Below are 21,136 nucleotides of genomic sequence, written 5' to 3'. Positions count from 1 at the left end.
CGGGCAGAATGCTGGGGGTGGAGATGCACTTTGGGTATACTGGGCAGAGGCCATTTAGGGCTTTAAAAGTCAGAGCCAACACTTTGATTTGCGCTCGGAAATGTATGGGGAGCCAGTGAAGATAATAATAATAATAATAATAATAATAATAATAATAATAATAATAATAAATTTTATTTATATCCCGCCCTCCTCAGCCAAAGTCGGGCTCAGGGCGGCTAACAACAATAAAAACAGTACAACAGTACAACACAACACTCTAAAATCATTCATTATAAAATTAATTCAAAACAAACCACTGGCAACCATTGGGCCAGAGCTCCGCGAAGATTGCCGAAGGAGGGAGTCTGGCTGTGCCCTGGCCAAAGGCCTGGTGGAACAGCTCTGTCTTGCAGGCCCTGCGGAAAGATGTCAAGTCCCGCAGGGCCCTAGTCTCTTGTGACAGAGTGTTCTACCAGATCGGAGCCACAGCCGAAAAAGCCCTGGCTCTAGTTGAGGCCAGCCTAACCTCTCTGTGGCCTGGGACCTTAAAGATGTTTTTATTTGAAGACCGTAAGTTTCTCTGTGGGACATACCAGGAGAGGCGGTCCCGTAGGTACGAGGGTCCTAGGCCGTATAGGGCTTTAAAGGTTAAAACCAGCACCTTAAACCTGATCCTGTACTCCACCGGGAGCCAGTGCAGCTGGTATAGCACAGGGTGAATGTGATCTCGCAGCGAGGACCCCGTAAGGAGTCTTGCCACGGCATTCTGCACCCGCTGGAGCTTCTGGGTCAGTCTCAAGGGCAGCCCCACGTAGAGCGAGTTACAATAATCCAGTCTGGAGGTGACCGTCGCATGGATCACAGTGGCTAGGTCAGGGCGAGAGATCCTTTAAGACCGGTGCTATATGGTCCCAGAGGCCACTCCCAGACACTAGTCTAGCTGCTGCATTCTGGATTAGTTGTAGTTTCCGGGTCACCTTCAAAGGTAGCCCCATGTAGAGCACATTGCAGTAGTCCAAGCAGGAGATAACCAGAGCATGCACCACTCTGGTGAGACAGTCTGTGGGCAGGTAGGGTCTCAGCCTGCATACCAGATGGAGCTGGTAGACAGCTGCCCTGGACACAGAATCGACCTGTGCCTCCACGGAAAGCTGTGAGTTCAGAATGACTCCCAGGCTGCGCACCTGGTCCTTCAGGTCCTTTCTGTTGGGATGCATCCGGGGAAACGGGGGCAATTGGCAGGACCCCAGCTGGCTCCAGCAGCTGGGTGAACTCTGGTTCTTGGAACAGCATCAAAACTGCGACTCAAGCCTCAGAAACCTTTAGAGACTGAGCACACATGCCAGCAGAGATAAGAACTGTTTGCAACGGAAGGGCAGACAGAGGCATATGTAAGCATATTTACAAGCATTTAATTCAGCATTAGGACAAAGGAAAAACATGTCCGCTTCCCTTCGTGTCCAAGCAAAAGATATATACAACAGAAGTTCCCAGCAGGCTGTGCTGGAAGTCAACAGACATGTGACATACAACAACTCCACATGCCTGTTCTAAAGGTGGAACGGAACAATATCCTAACACTTTCTGTTTGAGTCAGTTTCTCATAGGAGCAGGCTCTGCCAGAGTTGGCACCAGGGTCTCCTCCAACGGGAGAGAGTGAGGTTTCCTTGCTTGGGGGAACTGAACTCAAATGCTGGTCTTTCAACAGAGCTGATGCCCTCGAACTGCTTCCCATCATTTTGTGCAATTCACAAGAAAATAGACTTCAAGGCCACTTGGTTTTTTAAAAATGGTACAGGCAAGAGGGCGTGTGAAGGTTTCCTTTGGGGGGGGGGTGATATCAGAGGATGTGCATTGCACATGGCCATCATCTTAAAAAGCATATGGCTAGAAAAATGAAAGGAGCAGTCCTTCAAGGCAGAAAGGCATTTGTTTCAGGGTTGCATTCATGAGGAAAAGAGTTCCCATTTTCTCTCCTGGGTGGGTCTACGCTGCTTTCTTGCACCTCTGGTGACCCAGGAGGCAGAAATCCATTTGCCAAGCCACCTGCAAGGTGAGCAATGTCGTTGTCTCTCCTTTTCCGTTTCCAACATATATACACTATGAAACAGAGCACCAAAAAGATGACAAGCCCTACTGCGGCGTAAAGGCCATAATGTCTGCGTCCTGAAACTGAAAAATAGAAAAAGTCAGCGGTCATGCTTCTGACACCCTTTAAGTGCAGCTGTACCGTGGAAAGAGCTATGTGCAGCATTATTCCACCCCACCAAGAAGGCTAGATAGAACCAGACCTATGTGCCTTAAAATCATAGAACTGCAGAGTTGGAAGGGACCACGGGGGTCATCTAGGCCAAACTCGTGCAATGTAGGAGTCTTTGGCCCAACTTTAACCCATGACCCTGAGATCAAGAGTCTCATACTCTACCAGCTGAGCTTTCAGCCATTATGGCAGGAGGCACAACAAATCTGTTTTAATGTCTACTGGTATGAGTCTATTATTTATTTTGTGTTGCTTTTATAGCATGCCTCTCCTTCAAAGGTTAGGTTTAGGTTTATATATCGCTTCCCATGACAACAAGCCCCCAAAGGATTTACAGCTAAAGCAAAAATACAATAAAAATACACAAACATATTACAAATAATAATAATAATAATAATAATAATAATAATAATAATGTTTAATTTATACCCCACCCTCCCCAGCCAAGGCCGGGCTCAGAGCGGCTTACAAGCAATAATAAAAACAAGATGAATGATTACAACTTAAAAACAAAAATAAAATACAACATTAAAATAATGGAACATTAAAATATTAAAATGTAGCCTCATCGCAGGAGGAGAAGGAAAAGAAAAAAGAAAGAGAGGGAGGGAGGGAATCAAATTGGCTCCAAGCCAAAGGCCAGGCGGAACAACTCTGTCTTACAGGCCCTGCGGAAATAGGGCTGACTTCCAGGTTAGATGAGGCCCTAAGCTCCTGAAGGCAATGGGGCCCTTTATGTCTCCAGCTGTCCTTTGTTAACAACAAATTGTTGCTGTTTTTTTGTGTTGAATATATGCTATATGGTAATTTATGGACCTAAAAGGTCCACACAACAACAACAAAAACACTGTTGCTGTATGTAGGTTTTATTTTATTGGTTTTTTTATCTTATATGTTGGAAATGTACAGCCAGGTTCTTTTTCCTTTAAGTTTTTTGGGAGGCCCCCAAGTGAGTGGGGCATAAATCCGGCACTGGCCAGGAGGCCCAGTGGAATGCTAAGCTCCTTCCCACCAGTGTCTCCTGCATACAGGGCGACCAAGGCCATCTCAGGGCCAGAAATGGGCCTGAGTACAACATTAATCTCATCCAAGTAATCTGGAGTTCAGGAACCGCCTGCTCAAAAACCTTGCCTAGGAAGAGACATTTGCAAGCAGGCTACAATGATTCAGATCTTCTGGGCTCAGGGAGGGTTTCTTAAGGAGTGGTCTCTCCTCTCAGAGAGGCATTTGTTTACTTCCTTGGCATCACTAGTGTCCCATCCCTGTCAGATATGATGAGCCATGAAGTGTTGTAGCCACCTTGTGACCATCCAAGCACCTTGTCCACATCCTTGAGCCTTATCAATGGGGAATCGCCCATTAACACCTGGCCAGAATACTGCCTGGACACCTCAAAGCGACTTGCTACAATAGCAGAATCTGGGTCCCTGCAAGTGATTGTATCCTCAGTATTACTGAGAGAACTACTGGGGGATCCACCTTTGGGCCAGTATATAAAAAGGTCTCACACTGCCTGTAAGGTGTGCTAGACATCAAGGACACAACTGAAGAAGAGAAGGAAGTCTTTTTCATTGCCTTTACCACCACAAAATAGGCTTGACAGTGAGCACACAATTGGGTTTGATTGTATTTACTGGGAGTCTTCGCCCACTTGCATTATTGCCATCTTCCTGCTTGCTCCATTGCCCTTGGCTATTGGGTTCAGCAAACTGGAAGCCTTGAGAGGAAGACTGGATTTCTATGGACTACAGCAACTCCCCCAGCCTGATCCTCCAGGTCTGCTCTAATGCTGCACTGAATACTCAGAAGGAATTAAGTGTGAGAGGCAACCTCTCCTTGTTGCCCCACTCAGGTCTCAGTTATAGATGGAGCATAAGGCAGCAAGCATTCCTCCCTCCACGATCCATTTTATTATTCCTACAACAATGTGAGGTGGGCTGAAGAGTTAGTGACTAGCTAAGGATCACACAATGATCTTCATGTCTGAGCAGGGATTTGAACCTTGATTTTCTCAGTTCTAGTGTGACATTCTGATCGCTTATCCACCCTGGCTTTTAAAAGTAAAGGTAAAGGGACCCCTGACCATTAGGTCCAGTCATGGACGACTCTGGGGTTGCGGCGCTCATCTCGCTTTACTGACCGAGGGAGCCAGCATACAGCTTCCGGGTCATGTGGCCAGCATCTTGCAAACCAGAGCAGCGCACGGAAATGCCATTTACCTTCCCACCGGAGTGGTACCTATTTATCTGCTTGCACTTCATGCTTTCAAACTGCTAGGTGGGCAGGAGCTTGGAGCAAACAACAAGAACTCACCCCGTCGTGGGGATTCGAACTGCCAACCTTCCGATCGGCAACACCCAGGCTCTGCGGTTTAGACCACAGCGCCACCCGCGTCCCCTACAAAAACTGACAACCACCCCAAATGCCTGCCAGACCATAGAGTTCCTTCCAATGCTAGTCATAGCAGACCCATTCAAATTAACAGAGGTGATTAACATAGGTCCATTCATTTCAGTGTGTCTATCTGAGTAAAAAGTATTTTGATACAGTGCATAATACATCGCTAGTGATCTGTGGTTCATCTTGGTGGGTCACAAGTTATTTTCAAGCCTATGGATTCAACTGCTGACCTTTATAGCAGGTTTTAGTTTTGTATTTGCTTTTAAGAAAAATATCTGTACCATGAATTAGGGGCTGAATTATAGCAGATATGGGGAGCTTGTAGCAGGGAATGGATTGATATATTAGAAATGATCATCCTGGAGGAACCTTCTAGTATGGAGAAGTTCATATGAAACTATGAATAGGATAAAGTGGATCACATCTTAAGTGAGACATGATTTTATTGCACAATGAAGGGCACCTTTGCCCAGAAACAAAAACTCTAGGAGCATCCTTCCTTGAATCTAGGAAACCTCTAAAGCTCCTTGAACAGAACAAATATATAACAAACAGAAATGAATAAAAGGAACCAGTGTCTTCTCCCCTAGTGGCTGTGAATCTAGATGTCAATCAAATCAGAAACTTACCAGGTATATTAAGGAAGAACTGAAGCACACAGGATCCATTTTGCTGATGAACAAGCTTGTATTCTCCAGTGAGTCCTTCATAAGCATTTTTGATAGAAAGGCCGCTGTCAGATATATAGAAGTGATTCAGGTGCCCCTTGTCTGTGCTCAAGATGCATTGCCAAGAAGAGGAGGAGTGGTTCTTTTTGTATAAAGCAAGACTATTGGAATGGTTCAATATATTATTAGGAATGATCGTCCCAGAGGCACCTTCTGGTATGGAAAGATTAGCTGAAGGGCAGTGCCAAGGGTCTAGAAACAAAAAAAAAATCCATTTATTTAAAATAGGGCAAGAGTAGCTATCAAAATAGTAGGGAAGCATGATATAAAAATACAATGCCAGAAATGTTTTATTGCAAACTACCCTGAGATCTGTACTCTTACCTTACCATACATCAGTATACAGGTGTGTATATTCCTACTACCTTGTTACTTTTTTTGTTTTTCTTTTCAACTCTCTTTCTTTCTTTCTCACTCTGTCTTTTAGTAAATGAAATTCTTATAATAGAATATTGTTATTTTTTTAAAAAAAAACTGCCCTGAGATTTTATGGAGGAGTGTGGGTAGTAAATTCTGTTATTAATAATAATGACTGATAGGAACAAATGCAAACCAAAAATAAATTCATGCAAGCAGCTGTCCTCACCCCGACCTCTTCCCCCACCCCCAGTGGTGAATCCATTTGACAGTAACTTCAGAACCTCACCAGGTACACTAATGAAGACTCGATGGAAACAATTTTTTCTCAAAAAATCTTCAACTTGGTATTCTCCAGCAAGTTGTTTGTTGGTGTTATTGATAAAGAGCTCATTTCCCCATAGATAGAAGTATATATTGTTTTTGCTGTCGTAGATTCTCAGTTTTCCTCCAGTTATGGCTAATATGGCATCATCAGGATCAGATGAACTGCTCTTATGAAATAAACGAATGTCGGGGTAGCTGGAAACATTAGCAAAGATCATCCCCGATGAACCTTCTGCTATGGAGAGGTTAGCACAAGGGCAGTGTGTGAAACCTGGAAGAAAATGACGGCAACTTATTAATAGAATTCTACCACCAGCCAGACAGATTAGATCTCACATCTTAAGAGAGGCAGGATATCATTACACCTTTGCAATTCCACATTTGGTAAAGGTCATATCACACTTGTTGAAGGCAGTTTGGAAGCTTACAGGATCCCGCCATCTTTGGGGGGCAGACTATGCTCATTGGCATGGCAGGTTTGGTTCACGCTCTGTGCCCCAGGTGCCGGCAAATCCCACATCGCTCCTGCTACTGGGTTGAATACAACATTTTACAAACTTGTCTTAAGAGTCCTTACACTTTGAGGCATATACTTGCAACACTGAAATAGCAAATCTAGTTCCACACTTTTCCTGGTTTCTTTACTTTTCTACTGAATCGCGTATTCCAAAATTTGTAATCTTCAAATTTCTTCCTCTGTTAATTTCTATTAGCTGCTATTCTGCAGGATTTACTCAAGACCTGCTAGGTTATTTACTTGTTTATAAAAGTAAAGGTACCCCTGACCATTAGGTCCAGTTGTAGCTGACTCTGGGGTTGCGGCGCTCATCTCCCTTTATTGGCCGAGGGAGCCGGCGTACAGCTTCCGGGTCATGTGGCCAGCATGACTAAGCAGCATCTTGCGAACCAGAGCAGCACACAGAAACGCCGTTTACCTTCCCGCTGGAGCGGTACCTATTTATCTACTTGCACTTGATCTGCTTTTGAACTGCTAGGTTGGCAGGAGCAGGGACCGAGCAATGGGAGCTCACCCTGCTGCAGGGATTCGAACCGCCGACCTTCTGATCGGCAAGGCCTAGACTCTGTGGTTTAACCCACAGCACCACCCACGTCCCTTACTTGTTTCTACTGGGTCTTAAAATCTTCAATAAACACTTTGCAGTGCTCCTTATTTTCTTTATCATCCTTTTCTCTTACCCTGTTTGTTATGCCTGCCAATTCAGACTATTCAAGCATTTTAAACAGCCACTTTTCCTTAGTGGGCTCCATACTTGCAGCGGCAGAGGAAGCTGATCGGTCACCTGGGGCTGCACACATGCCCTGCGCCCAGGGGCTGGGCAAGCAACCCATGTGGGCAGGGCCAGACCCCCACGGGGTGGGGTGAGCCGGGGCAGGAGGCTCCGTGGGACCTCCAAGGAGTCTGCCTGCCTCCTCACATTCAGCCACCCTACAGCTGAGGGCAAGGCAGCAGGCGGACCATTTGGGGCAGCGTGGAGCCTGCGGGCGCCCAAGCCAGCGCATCTCTCCTGGACGCACTGGAGGTCCCGCCGTGAGTGCCGCCAGGCATTTTGTCACCCCCCTTAGTGGTGACACCCAGGGCAGCCCACCCCCACTGCACCCCCCCTCCCTCCGCCCCTTCATACTCATTCTCCACCTTGTGTCAATAAGACTCTAGCCACAGTGGTGACATATAATAATAAATTATTTTGCTTTTTAGGGACTACTGTTGTTACCATTCCCAAGAAGAATGCCTCAGCCTTTTTTGAGGAAGGTTTTCTTTTTTAATATCTTTTTAAATATAGCGTGGCAACATCAACACATTGGAAGTTCCTGCCTATACACACACACACACACACACACACACACACACAACTTGATTGTTAAAAACAAACAGTCCCGCAAAGCGGTTTACAAAAGATTAAACCGGTAAAAGCAAGCAATACTTGAAAACATACAAAAGTCAAAGTACTCAAGCAGATCAAAATTACCTCAGCTTTCTAAGCATTTGGGTAGGCTTGTCTAATCAAGAATGTTTTTAGCTGGCGCTGAAAAGTGTACAGTGAAGGCATCTGCTTCATCTCAAAAGGCAGGGAGTTCCAAAGTCTAAATAAGTCCTGCCACACTAAATGATTGAGTTATTACAGATGCAGAATGGATATTATGTAACACTAGTGCAGGGGTCGTTTAACTGGCCCACGAGCCGTTCCCAAACTGGGCCGACCACTCGGCGAGTTCCCGTGCGCTGTGCTAAACCAGTGCAGCATGGCACGGGGACTCACTTCCATGGCACAGAAAATTGCATCTGTGCATGTGCATATGCCAGAAATTGCATCGGCACAAACATAGATGCCAAAAATTATGGACATGCGCACTTATGTGTGCGCACAATCTGGCCCACAGAGGGATCTCCACTGGAGTGAACCTGCCCACCCCCGCACTAGTGATATCAGGCAGGCAGCTTCCCTGTATTCTTTTCAGCACCTTCTGAAGATATTCATACTTACACATATTTAGGCAAATGTACTTGGTTGTTTGAGGGACGCAGGTGGCGCTGTGAGTTAAACCACAGAGCCTAGGACTTGCCGATCAGAAGGACAAGGTTCGAATCCCTGAGACGGGGTGAGCTCCTGTTGCTCGGTCCCTGCTCCTGCCAACCTAGCAGTTCGAAAGCATGTCAAAGTGCAAGTAGATCAATAGGTACCGCTCAGGCGGGAAGGTAAACGGCGTTTCCGTGTGCTGCTCTGGTTCGCCAGAAGCAGCTTAGTCATGCTGGCCACATGACCCGGAAGCTGCACGCCGGATCCCTCGGCCATTAAAGTGAGATGAGCGCCGCAACCCCAGAGTTGGTCACGACTGGACCTAATGGTCAGGCGTCCTTTTACATTTACCTTTACTTGGTTGTTTAGGATGTTTTATGAATTTTAATTTGCTCCAGTTCATTTTATAGCACTTTTAAATGGTTGTAACTTTTTAGTGATAATGTTATTGTTCTATCTTTTTTATAAGGTTTCAGGAAGCTTTTTTCTACAATCCAGTGGTATATTTGTGACCCAAGTTTTGGGTACTTTTTAGGTTCAGGGTGTCACTGCTTTACACACACACCCCAATATTTGAAAATGTCAGCTTCGTACTTAAACACAAATTGGCCGACAACTTCATTGTCTGTGACTTTATTAATTTATTTAAAGAACAACAAACTGGTGATTGCTTTAATTTTTTTATATGTAGTGACTTGAATCATGAGGATGAATTGGAAGAACTGCTCAGTCTTGAATGTGTCTAGCACTGGAATTGAGGGCTAGGCTGTACCCCCTCCCCCCCAATCTATTCATATTCCATCCTTTCTCCCTAATCTCCAATTTTGCATTTTCCTCTAGTTGAGACGTTAAAACAGAAAACCCTAATTCCCAACTGTGTTTCTTGCTGCAGTCCTACTGTCTACTCAGAAGTAAGGTCCTTTTTGATTCAGCAGGGCTTACTCTCAGATAAGTGCAGTTAGGGCCCCTTCTCGCACCAGCACCGCCGCCATCGCCTTCTCCTTCCTTCGCACACTCCGACACACTCCGCCACACTCACCACTGACTAACTACCGTAACTTCTGACGAGGCCCGAGGAAAGGAAAAGGGAGGGCAGAAGTTGCCGGGGCGGGAGCGGGAGACCGTCAAGCTCGCTGGGCTATGCATATGTGCCAACTCCCGGTCCCCAAGCACCCGCAAAACTCCCCATGAAGGAGCTGGGCACCCACAAATTTCGGGGCACGCTCAATGGCATCCACAACCCCCGGAGAGTTTTTTGCGCGGCGGGAGAGGCATCCTCGCCCTCTAACGCCCACAGGAGGGAAGCTTCAGATTAAGGACTGCCCCCCCGAAGGGGGCAGGGTTTTTAAGAGCCTCTCCCCCTCTGCCTACGCCACAGTCCCAACCGGTCAGTTCCTATCCTGGGACCACCACCACCACCCCCATCTCACTCGGCCTCAGGCAATCGGCTACGAACCCGAAACGTCCGCCAGCCTGGACGAGCAGGATGGCAGCAGCCGCAGCAGCATCAGGGCTCGGATGAAGCCACCACCTAGCCGTGCGCCCCCGGCTCCCTCTCTGACCAGCACTGCTGCCATCTCCTCGCCTTCCGACACGCTCTTCACCAATGAAGCCACGACAAAAGGAAGGAACAGTTTGAGGTTAAGTACAGACCTCCGGAGAGGGACGCAGGTGGCGCTGTGGGTTAAAGCCTCAGCGCCTAGGACTTGCCGATCGAAAGGTTCGAATCCCTGCGGCGGGGTGCGCTCCCGCTGCTCGGTCCCAGCGCCTGCCAACCTAGCAGTTCGAAAGCACCTCCGGGTGCAAGTAGATAAATAGGGACCGCTTACCAGCGGGAAGGTAAACGGCGTTTCCGTGTGCGGCTCTGGCTTGCCAGAGCAGCGATGCCACGCTGGAAGTGTCTCCGGACAGCGCTGGCCCCTGGCCTCTTAAGTGAGATGGGCGCACAACCCCAGAGTCTGTCAAGACTGGCCCGTACGGGCAGGGGTACCTTTACCTTTACCTTTACAGACCTCCGGAACGAATTAAGTACTTAGCCTGAGGTACCACTGTACGTAAATCTGGCACTGCATTCAATGCATGTTTAAAGCATATTCTTGGGAACTGTAGTTTCACTCTTACAGAGCTGTAATTCCCAGCAACCTTAACAAACCACAGCTCTCAAGATTCCGGGAGAGGTGGAACCATGTTCCTTAAATATGCATTGAATGCGCTTTAGAAGTATGGCTTGGATCTACCCTCAGTCCAGTCCCTCACCTCAGTGGTTTTCCAACCTTTTCGAGTCCCTGGTTCCCTTGACCAGCCACATTCTTTCTGCAGCTCCCCTGTGGGATACAGGGGGACTCCCACATAAGTGGGAAGGGGTTGTTCCCATTCCAACCACACATTACTTGGGGGTTCCTGTGTTCTGCCACTGTTTGGCAATATGATATTCTATACTGATGTAACATAATAAATAAATAAAATACCAATACAAAAACAAAAACAAACCAACTGTCCCATGTTCTCTTATAATGGCACCAACCTGAGAGGTGTGGGAACTCAGTTCTGGCTGAAAAAAAGCCTTGCCATCAGTGTTGACACCTGCCTTGATTTTACAGTCCCTTATACCAGTTTACCTCACATGGCAATTTCAGTTAAGTGAATCAAAGAAAGCAGAGGAGGGGGTGAAGGCCTCCTAGCAGTGGAACAGCAATAAAACCATGTGTTGAGATTTCTGCATTGCAGGAGGTTGATGTCCTGCGGGGTCCCTTCCAACTCTACAATTCCATGATTGACAGTGAGGAAAACAGTATGGGTTAAGGGTTAGCCGCCACCTTGGCACACATCCAGCTTCTTTAAAGAAACAGCTCTCCATGCTCTACAGACTGAGGATCTCTGGAACAACCCCTGGTGTCTCCAGGGTAATGAATAACAGAGGACCATCCAGCCCAGCCGCCTGCAATACAAGAATTTGCAGCAATCCCACCCGGGGATCAAACCTGCAACCTTGACATTATCAGCACCATGCTCTAACCAAGTGAGCCATCCAGGGATATTCATACTGGTCATGGACGACTCTGGGGTTGCGGCGCTCATCTCGCTTTACTGACCGAGGGAGCCAGCGTACAGATTCCGGGGCCAGCATCTGGCGAACCAGAGCAGCGCACGGAAATGCCATTTACCTTCCCACCAGAGTGGCACCTATTTATCTACCTGCACTTCATGCTTTCAAACGGCTAGGTGGGAAGGAGCTTGGACCAAACAACAAGAACTCACCCCGTCGTGGGGATTCGAACTGCCAACCTTCCGATCGGCAAGACCCGGCTCTGCGGTTTAGACCACAGCGCCACCCGCGTTCCCTACAAAAAATGAAAACCACCCCAAATGCCTGCCAAACCATAGAGTTCCTTCCAATGCTAGTCATAGCAGACCCATTCAAATTAACAGAGGTGATTAACATAGGTCCATTCATTTCAGTGTGTCTATCTGAGTAAAAAGTATTTTGATACAGTGCATAATACATTGCGAGTGATCTGTGGTTCATCTTGGTGGGTCACAAGATATTTTCAAGCCTATGGATTCAACTGCTGACCTTTATAGCAGGTCTAAAGCTCATTGGACAGAAGAAATATGTAACAAACAGAAATGAATAAAAGGAACCAGTGTCTCCTCCCCCAGTGGCTGTGAATCTAGATGTCAATCAAATCAGAAACTTACCAGGTATATTAAGGAAGAACTGAAGCACACAGGATCCATTTTGCTGATGAACAAGCTTGTATTCTCCAGTGAGTCCTTCATAAGCATTTTTGATAGAAAGGCCGCTGTCAGATATAAAGAAGTGATTCAGGTGCCCCTTGTCTGTGCTCAAGATGCATTGCCAAGAAGAGGAGGAGTGGTTCTTTTTGTATAAAGCAAGACTATTGGAATGGTTCAATATATTATTAGGAATGATCGTCCCGGAGAAACCTTCTGGTATGGAAAGATTAGCTGAAGGGCAGTGCCAAGGGTCTAGAAACAAAAAAAAATGCATTTATTTAAAATAGGCCAAGAGTAGCTTTCAAAATAGTAGGGAAGCATGATATAAAAATACGATGCAATAAATGTATTTTTGTTTTATTTCAAACTACCCTGAGATCTGTACTCTTACCTTACCATACATCAGTATACAGGTGTGTATATTTCTACTATCTTGTTACTTTTTTGGTTTTGTTTTCAACTCTTTTTCTTTCTTTCTCACTCTGTCTTTTAATAAATGAAATTCTTATAATAGAATATTGTTATTTTTTTAAAAAAAAAACCTGCCCTGAGATTTTATGGAGAAGTGTGGGTAGTAAATTCTATTATTAATAATAATAACTGATAGCAACAAAAGCAAACCAAAAATAAATTCATGCAAGCAGCCGTCCTCACCCCGACCTCTTCCCCCACCCCCACCCCCACTGGTGAATCCATTTGACAGTAACTTCAGAACCTCACCAGGTACGCTAAGGAAGACTCGATGGAAACAAATCTTTCCCAAGAAATCTTCAAGTTGGTATTCTCCAGCAAGCTGTTTGTTGGTGTTATTGATAAAGAGGTCATTTCCCCGTAGATAGAAGTGTTCCTTGAATGAGCTCTTGTAGTAATTCGGTTTTCCTCCAGTTATGGCTAAAATGTCATCATCAGGATCAGATGAACTGCTCTTATGAATTAAAAGTATGTCGGGATAACTGGAAACATTAGCAAAGATCATCCCAGATGAACCTTCTGCTATGGAGACGTTAGCACAAGGGCAGTGTGTGGAACCTGGAAGAAAATGAGGGCAACTCATTAATAGAATTCTACCACTAACCAGACAGATTAGATCTCACGTCTTAAGAGAGGCAGGATATCATTACACCATACAAAAAATGGCACCTTTGCAATTGCACATTTGGTAAAGGTCATATTACACTTGTTGAAGGCAGTTTGGAAGCTTACAGGATCCCCTCATCTTTGGGGGGCAGACTCTCCTCATTGGCATGGCAGGTTTGGTTCACCCTCTGTGCCCCAGGTGCCGGCAAATGCCACATCACTCCTGCTACTGGGTTGAATACAACATTTTACAAACTTGTCTTAAGAGTCCTTACACTTTGAGGCATATACTTGCAACACTGAACTAGCAAATCTAGTTCCACACTTTTCCTGGTTTCTTTACATTTCTACTAAATCGCGTATTCCAAAAGTTGTAATCATCAAATTTCTTCCTCTGTTAATTTCTATAAACTGCTAATCTGCAGGATTTACTCAAGATCTGCTAGGTTATTTACTTGTTTATAAAAGTAAAGGTAAAGGGACCCCTGACCATTAGGTCCAGTCGTGACCGACTCTGGGCTTGCGGCGCTCATCTCCCTTTATTGGCCGAGGGAGCCGGCGTACAGCTTCGGGGTCATGTGGCCAGCATGACTAAGCAGCATCTTGCGAACCAGAGCAGCACACAGAAACGCTGTTTACCTTCCCGTTGGAGCGGTACCTATTTATCTACTTGCACTTGATGTGCTTTCGAACTGCTAGGTTGGCAGGAGCAGGGACCGAGCAATGGGAGCTCACCCCGTCGCAGGGATGTCAACCGCCAACCTTCTGATCAGCAAGGCCTAGACTCTGTGGTTTCACCCACAGCGCCACCCACGTCCCTTACTTGTTTATACTGGTTCTTAAAATCTTCAATAAACATTTTCCAGTGCTCCTTATTTTCGTTGTCATCCTTTTCTCTTACCCTGTTTGTTATGCATGCCAATTCAGAATATTCAAGCATTTTAAACAGCCACTTTTCCTTAGTGGGCTCCATACTCGCAGCGGCAGAGCAAGCCGATCAGGCACCTGGGGCTGCACACATGCCCTGCGCCCAGGGGCTGGGCGAGCAACCCATGTGGCCAGGGCCAGACCCCCACGGGGTGGGGTGAGCCGGGGCAGGAGGCTCCGTGGGACCTCCAAGGAGTCTGCATGCCTCCTCACATTCAGCCACCCTGCAGCTGAGGGCGAAGCAGCAGGCGGACCATTTGGGGCAGCGTGGAGCCTGCGGGCACCCAAGCCACCGCATCTCTCCTGGACGCACTGGAGGTCCCGCCGTGAGTGCCGCCAGGCATTTTGTCACCCCCCTTAGTGGTGACACCCAGGGCAGCCCACCCCCACTGCACCCCCCCTCCCTCCGCCCCTTCATACTCATTCTCCACCTTTGTGTCAATAAGACTCTAGCCGCAGTGGTGGCATATAATAATAAATTATTTTGCTTTTTAGGGACTTCTGTTGTTACCATTCCCAAGAAGAATGCCTCAGCCTTTTTTGAGGAAGGTTTTCTTTTTTAATATCTTTTTTAATTTAGCGTGGCAACATCAACACGTTGGAAGTTCCTGCCTATACACACACACACACACACACAACTTGATTGTTAAAAACAAACAATCCCGCAAAGCGGTTTACAAAAGATTAAACCGGTAAAAGCAAGCAATACTTGAAAACATACAAAAGTCAAAGTACTCAAGCAGATCAAAATTACCTCAGCTTTCTAAGCATTTGGGTAGGCTTGTCTAATCAAGAATGTTTTTAGCTGGCACTGAAAAGTGTACAGTGAAGGCATCTGCTTCATCTCAAAAGGCAGGGAGTTCCAAAGTCTAAGGAAGTGCTGCCACACCAAATGGTTGAGTTATTACAGATGCAGAATGGATATTATGTAGTACTAGTGCAGTGGTCGTTTAACCAGCCCACGAGGTGCCCCCAAACTGAGCCGCCCACTCGGCAAGTTCCTGCGCGCTGTGCTAAACCAGTGCAGCACGGCATGGGGACTCACTTCCATGGCACAGAAAATTGAGTCTGTGCATGTGCATATGCTGGAAATCGCATCTGCACAGACACAAATGCCAAAAATTGTGGGCATCCGCACTTATGTGCACGCACAATCCGGCCCACAAAGGGATCTCCACTGGAGTGAACCGGCCCAGGCAAGGTAAACCTTGTCGACCCCTGCACTAGTGATATCAGGCAGGCAGCTTCCCTGTATTCTTTTCAGCACCTTCTGAAGATATTCATACTTAGACATATTTAGGCAAGCGTACTTAGTTATTTGAGGGACGCGGGTGGCGCTGTGGGTTAAACCACAGGGCCTAGGGCTTGCCGATCAGAAGGTCAGTGGTTTGAATCCCCGCAATGGGGTGAGCTCCCGTTGCTCAGTCCCTGCTCCTGCCAACCTAGCAGTTCTAAAGCACGTCAAAGTGCAAGTAGATAAATAGGTACCGCTCCGGCAGGAAGGTAAACAGCGTTTCCGTGTGCTGCTCTGGTTTGCTACCCCAGAGTTGGTCACGACTGGACCTAATGGTCAGGGGTCCTTTTACCTTTACCTTTCCTTGGTTATTTAGGATGTTTTATGAGTTTTAATTTGCTCCAGTCCATTTTATTGCACTTTTAAATGGTTGTAACTTTTTAGTGATAATGTTATTGTTCTATCTTTTTTATAAGGTTTCTACAATCCAGTGGTATATGAATTTTACGAAGTAAATAAATAAATTCAGCGCAACACACCCGCGAATAAACTGCAACTGTTTTTCTTACTCCTGCTATTTCTTAATCCCTAAAAACCTTCCACCTGAAAGCGTATTTTGCCCGGGGCAGCCACACAACTGAGTTAGCTGGGGTGTGACTCAGCTTTTTCTGGGCTGCATGCCATGCTCAGCTGTGGAAGAGGAAAAGTATTTAGGAGAACTGTCGTGTACTGTAATGTGATCTCAAAAAAAATTCCTTCCAGTAGCACCTTAAAGACCAACTAAGTTAGTTCTTGGTATGAGCTTTCGTGTGCATGCACACTTCTTCAGATACACTGAAACAGAAGTTTCCAGACCCTTCTATATAGTGAGAAGGTGGGGAGGGGTATTACTCAGAAGGGTGGTGGGAATGGGTGATTGGCAGATAGCTGTGATGAGCCTGTTGACGACTCTTAACGACTGCAATAGGTCTTACAGGAAAAAGCAAGGGGTGAGAAGGTGAAAAATGGCTTTGTCATGTATAATGAGATAAGAATCCAAGGTCTTTGTTCAGACCAGGACTCTCCATGGTTTTAAGTTTGGTGATAAGTTGCAATTCAGCAGCTTCTCTTTCCAGTCTATTTCTGAAATTCCTTTGTAGTAAAACAGCTACTTTGAGATCTTGTATAGAATGTCCTGGGAGATTGAAGTGTTCTCCTACTGGTTTCTCTGTCTTGTGATTCCTGATGTCTGATTTATGTCCGTTTATTCTTTGGCGTAAGGTCTGGCCTGTTTGTCCAATATAGAGAGCTGAAGGACACTGTTGGCATTTGATTGCATACACAATGTTAGACGATGAGCAATTAAATAGTCCCGAGATGGTATGTGTGATGTTGTTGGGGCCAGTAATGGTGTTGTCCGGGTGTATGTGGTAGCAAAGTTGGCATCTGGGTTTATTGCAGGCTCTGGTGCCAGTGTCCGTGTTAGGTCTGGTTGTAGTATTATTGTGGGTTAGGAGTTGTTTAAGATTGGGTGGCTGTCTGTAGGCAATGAAAGGTCTTCCTCCCAGAGCTTGAGAAAGAGAACTGTCATCGTCCAGGAGAGGTTGTAGATCTCTGATGATGCGTTGTACTGTTTTAACTTGGGAGCTGTATGTGATGACTAGAGGTGTTCTGTTATTTTCTTTTTTGGGTCTGTCTTGCAGCAAGTTCTCTCTGGGTATCAGTCTGGCTCTGTTGATCTGTTGTCTAACTTCATCTGCTGGGTATTTTAGTTCTAAAAAGGTTTGCTGTAGATCTCTTAGGTGAGAGTCTCTGTCTGTAGAATTGGAACAGATGCGGCTGTAACGTAGTGCCTGGCTATATACAATGGACTGTTTGGTATGTTTGGGATGGTAGCTAGAGGCATGTAGATATGTTTGTCGGTCAGTTGGTTTACGGTATAAGGTGGTGTCTATGCGCCCATCCTGTATTTTTATAGTAGTGTCCAAAAAATGTATTTCTTGCATAGATTGATTCATTGTTAGGTTGATTGTGGGGTGAAAATCATTGAATTTCTGGTGGAAGGTGTCCAGGGTCTGTTGACCATGTGTCCAGATGATAAAAATATCGTCAATGTATCGCAGGTACAAGAGAGGTTTGAGTGGGTAGGAGTTTAGGAAACGTTGTTCTAAATCTGCCATGAAGATGTTGGCATACTGTGGGGCCATGCGGGTGCCCATAGCTGTGCCGCTGATCTGAAGGAACAGGTCATCACCGAATTTGAAGTTGTTGTGGGTAAGAACAAATTGGCAGAGTTTGGTGGCAAAGTCCGCTGTGGTTTTATCTGAAATGGTGTTCTTTATAGCTTGTAAACCATCGTTGTGTGGGATGTTGGTATACAGAGATTCCACATCCATAGTAGCTAGTATAGTATTGTTGGGAAGATTATTTAAAGATTGTATTTTCCTCAGAAAATCTGTGGTGTCACGTACATAGCTGGGAGCACTGATGGCATATGGTTTCAGAACAGAGTCCATATAACCGGAGACACCCACTGTAATAGTGCCAATACCTGAAATGATGGGGCGTCCTGGATTTCCTGGTTTGTGTATTTTAGGTAGAAGATAGAAAGTTCCTGGTCGAGGTTCTGTTGGTGTGTTAGTGAGGATCTGTTCTTGGATGTGTGGGGGTAGCTCCTTAACAATCTTGTTCAGTTCTTTTTTGTATTCTTGTGTGGGGTCTGAGTCCAATTTTATGTAAAAGGCAGTATTGGAAAGTTGTCTGTGAGCCTCCTGATTGTAGTCAGTTTTGTTCATGATGACGACAGCTCCACCTTTGTCAGCTTCTTTAATTATAATGTCTGGGTTGTTTCTGAGATTATCTATGGCTCTCCTTTCAGCATGGTTTAGATTTTGTTGTAAGCGATGGTGTTTTCTGGTCACATCTGTTTGGATTCTGTGGCGGAAGCAGTCAATGTACAAGTCCAGTGTGGTATTGCGTCCATCAGGAGGGGTCCATGTGGAGTCCCTTTTTGTGTAACACTTTTTCGGTGGTAGTTGGTGGTCAGTGTTCTGTTGGGAGGGTGGTTGTTGTTCTCCAGTGGGTTGAGAGGTGTTGTGTTGTGAAGTTTTTGCTTGTTCTGCTTTGTCTTGTTGTTGTGTGTGTTGAAAATACTCCTTCAGGCGTAAACGGCGGAAAAATGCTTCCAAGTCCCCGCAGAACTGGATCATGTGTGGGGATTTGGCAGGGCAGAATGACAGTCCACGTGAAAGGACAGTAGGAGATCTCTGAAAGCAGGGGTGGCAACTTGAATAAAATTGGGGGGGGGGAGAGTCGATCGCATGATCAGGTGCACAGACACCATTTGAATGGCAATGCCGATCAACTTTGGGAGTGCCGGCCCCTCAAATATTTTATTGGGGGAGGGGGCAAAGGAACCTCGGCTCCTAGGAGTTTGTTCTATGGCTTAAAGTAACCGCGTATCTTGATGACAGGAGTTCAGCAGTGGAGGGGTGAGGGAGGGAGTGTTTTGCAGCGCGGGTGAGTCATCCTCGCCCTCTAAATGCCACAGGAGGGACGCATCCGATCAGGAGTACGCAGGGAGCTTTAAAGAGTCCCCCCCCCCCATGCTCACGCCACCGTCCCAACCGGACACTTCCCAACCTGACCCTGGGGCCCCTCACATCTCACTCGGCCGCCGGCAATTGCCTACAAACCCGAAACGTCCGCCAGCCTCGACGGGCAGGATAGCAGCAGCAGCAGCAGCAGCAGGGCTCGGGAGAAGGCTCCTCCTCGCCGTGCGCCCCCGTTGCCTTCGCCCCCGGCTCCTTCTGGCAGCAGCACTGCCGCCATCGCCCGCTCCTTCCGACACACTCTTCACCACTGATACCACGAACTACTGTAACTCCGACGAGGCCCGAGGAAAGGAAAAGGGAGGGCAGAAGTTGCCGGAAAAGAGGCGGGAGCGGGAGCCGGGGAAGCCGGGGCAGCCCGCTGGGCTATGCGCAGAAGCGGTGCCTGCTCTGTTGGCGGCATATGTGCCAACTCCCTGGGGGACATAAGTCCGTCCCCAAGCACCCGCAAAACTCCCCATGAAGGAGCTGGGCACCCACAAATTTCGGGGCACGCTCCATGGCACCCACAACCCCCGGCACCTACGGTAGCCTAGGGAACAGCATCCCAAGTTGCGCCTAAAGAAGTTGCGCCCAATCGAAAACAGCAACTGATCTTAAATACAATAAACGAATTGTTCGAGCTCTTAGGAGTTTGTTCTATGACTTAAAGAAACAGCATATCTTCACTGACAGCAGTCCAGCAGTGGAGGGGGAGGGGCAAGCGGGGGAGAGTTTTTTGCGCGGCGGGGGAGGCATCCTCGCCCTCTAACGACCACAGGAGGGAAGCTTCCGATCAGGACTGCCCCCCCCCCCGAAGGCGGGGCAGGGTTTTTAAGAGCCCCCCCCCCCTCTGCCCACGCCACAGTCCCAACCGGCCAGTTCCTATCCTGGGACACACACCCCCCCCCCCCACATCTCACTCGGCCGTCGGCAATCGGCTACGAACCCGAAATGTCCGCCAGCCTCGACGGGCAGGATAGCAGCAGCAGCAGCAGGGCTTCGGCCCCGGCTCCTTCTCGGACCAGCACTGCCGCCATCTCCTCGCCTTCCGACACGCTCTTCACCAATGAAGCCGCGACAAAGGGAAGGAGGAAGTGGCGGGAGCCGGTGAAGCCCGCTGGGCTCTGCCAAGAGAGGCGGTGCCTACTCTGTTGCAACTTAGACATTCTGCCCGGACGCTGAGGTCCAGCGCCGAGGGCCTTCTGGCGGTTCCCTCATTGCGAGAAGTAAAGCTACAGGGAACCAGGCAGAGGGCCTTCTTGGTAGTGGTGCCTGCCCTGTGGAACGCCCTCCCACCAGATGCCAAAGCGATTAACAACTACCTGACATTCAGAAGACATCTTAAGGCAGCCCTGTTCAGGGAAGTTTTTAACGTGTGATATTTTATTGTATTTTTGGTTTCTATGGAAGCCGCCCAGAGTGGCTGGGGATGCCCAGCCAGATGGGCGGGGTATAAATAATAAATTATTATTATTATTATTATTATTATTATTATTATTATTATTATTATTATTATTAGAAAGCGGCGTGGGTCCCGGTGGGACAACAAATTTCGGTGCCAGGGCCATGGATGCCCGGGCACCTACGGCCAGGCTGCCGCACCTGGACATCGGAATACAGTGCAGGTGCGTTTTGGAGAATGGAAACTCGCCGGGAAGGACGGCACCGCCGCGCGCCTCTGTGCCTAACCTTAGTCATAGCCCAGGGAACAGAATCCCAAGTTGCGCTTAAAGAAGTCCATCTACCCAAACGAAAACAGCCATTGATCTTCTTTCGTTTGTGAATTGTTCGTTTATTGTATTAAATAACAGAATAGAAAAGAGAGACAATGCATGTACAGTGGTGCCTCAGGTTACAGACTCCGCTAACCCAGAAATAGTACCTCGGGTTAAGAACTTTGCTTCAGGATGAGAACAGAAATCGCGCGGCGGCAGCGGGAGGCCCCATTAGCTAAAGTGGTACCTGAGGTTAAGAACAGTTTCAGGTAAAAACGGACC

General features: G+C 47.1%; 3 protein-coding genes across 6 annotated transcripts in view; 1 reads left to right on the top strand and 2 right to left on the bottom strand.

Moving 5' to 3' along the window:
• The window catches only part of LOC307209015 (killer cell lectin-like receptor subfamily B member 1B allele A), a 250,274-nt gene that overhangs the window by 68,583 nt on the left and 160,555 nt on the right, over positions 1-21,136 (bottom strand). The window lies entirely within an intron of this gene.
• The window catches only part of LOC307208997 (C-type lectin domain family 2 member D-like), a 96,927-nt gene that overhangs the window by 4,494 nt on the left and 71,297 nt on the right, over positions 1-21,136 (top strand). The window lies entirely within an intron of this gene.
• LOC307208781 (uncharacterized protein) lies at positions 1,375-20,190 on the bottom strand. 3 transcript variants are annotated; one of them, XM_079963737.1, is made up of 5 exons: positions 20,086-20,190; positions 13,050-13,358; positions 12,291-12,581; positions 5,272-5,562; positions 1,375-2,154 (listed from the first exon to the last, which is right to left on the bottom strand). In XM_079963737.1, the coding sequence occupies exons 1-5, from the start codon at positions 20,174-20,176 to the stop codon at positions 1,895-1,897; spliced, it is 1,242 nt and encodes a 413-aa protein (XP_079819863.1). In that variant the 5' UTR covers positions 20,177-20,190; the 3' UTR covers positions 1,375-1,894. The 3 variants fall into 3 exon arrangements, with proteins under 3 accessions (XP_079819863.1, XP_079819862.1, XP_079819864.1); XM_079963736.1 differs by lacking the exon at positions 20,086-20,190 and adding an exon at positions 19,242-19,510; XM_079963738.1 differs by lacking the exons at positions 12,291-12,581; positions 20,086-20,190 and adding an exon at positions 19,242-19,510.

This window comes from Podarcis cretensis (genome assembly GCF_951804945.1).
Source record: "Podarcis cretensis genome assembly, chromosome: 2".
NCBI lineage: Eukaryota > Metazoa > Chordata > Lepidosauria > Squamata > Lacertidae > Podarcis > Podarcis cretensis.
This window is presented reverse-complemented; position numbering and strand designations above follow the sequence as displayed.

Bases quoted from the DNA above. Each gene is read 5' to 3' on its own strand.
- LOC307208781 (XM_079963736.1), bottom strand. From the start codon at position 19,377: ATGGCGGCAGTGCTGCTGCCAGAAGGAGCCGGGGGCGAAGGCAACGGG. The intron at 12,582-13,049 runs GTGAGGTTCTGA...TTTTGTTTCTAG, and splicing joins AGTCTTCCTTAGCGTACCTG to ACCCTTGGCACTGCCCTTCA. The intron at 5,563-12,290 runs GTAAGTTTCTGA...TTTTGTTTCTAG, and splicing joins GTTCTTCCTTAATATACCTG to ACCCTTGGCACTGCCCTTCA.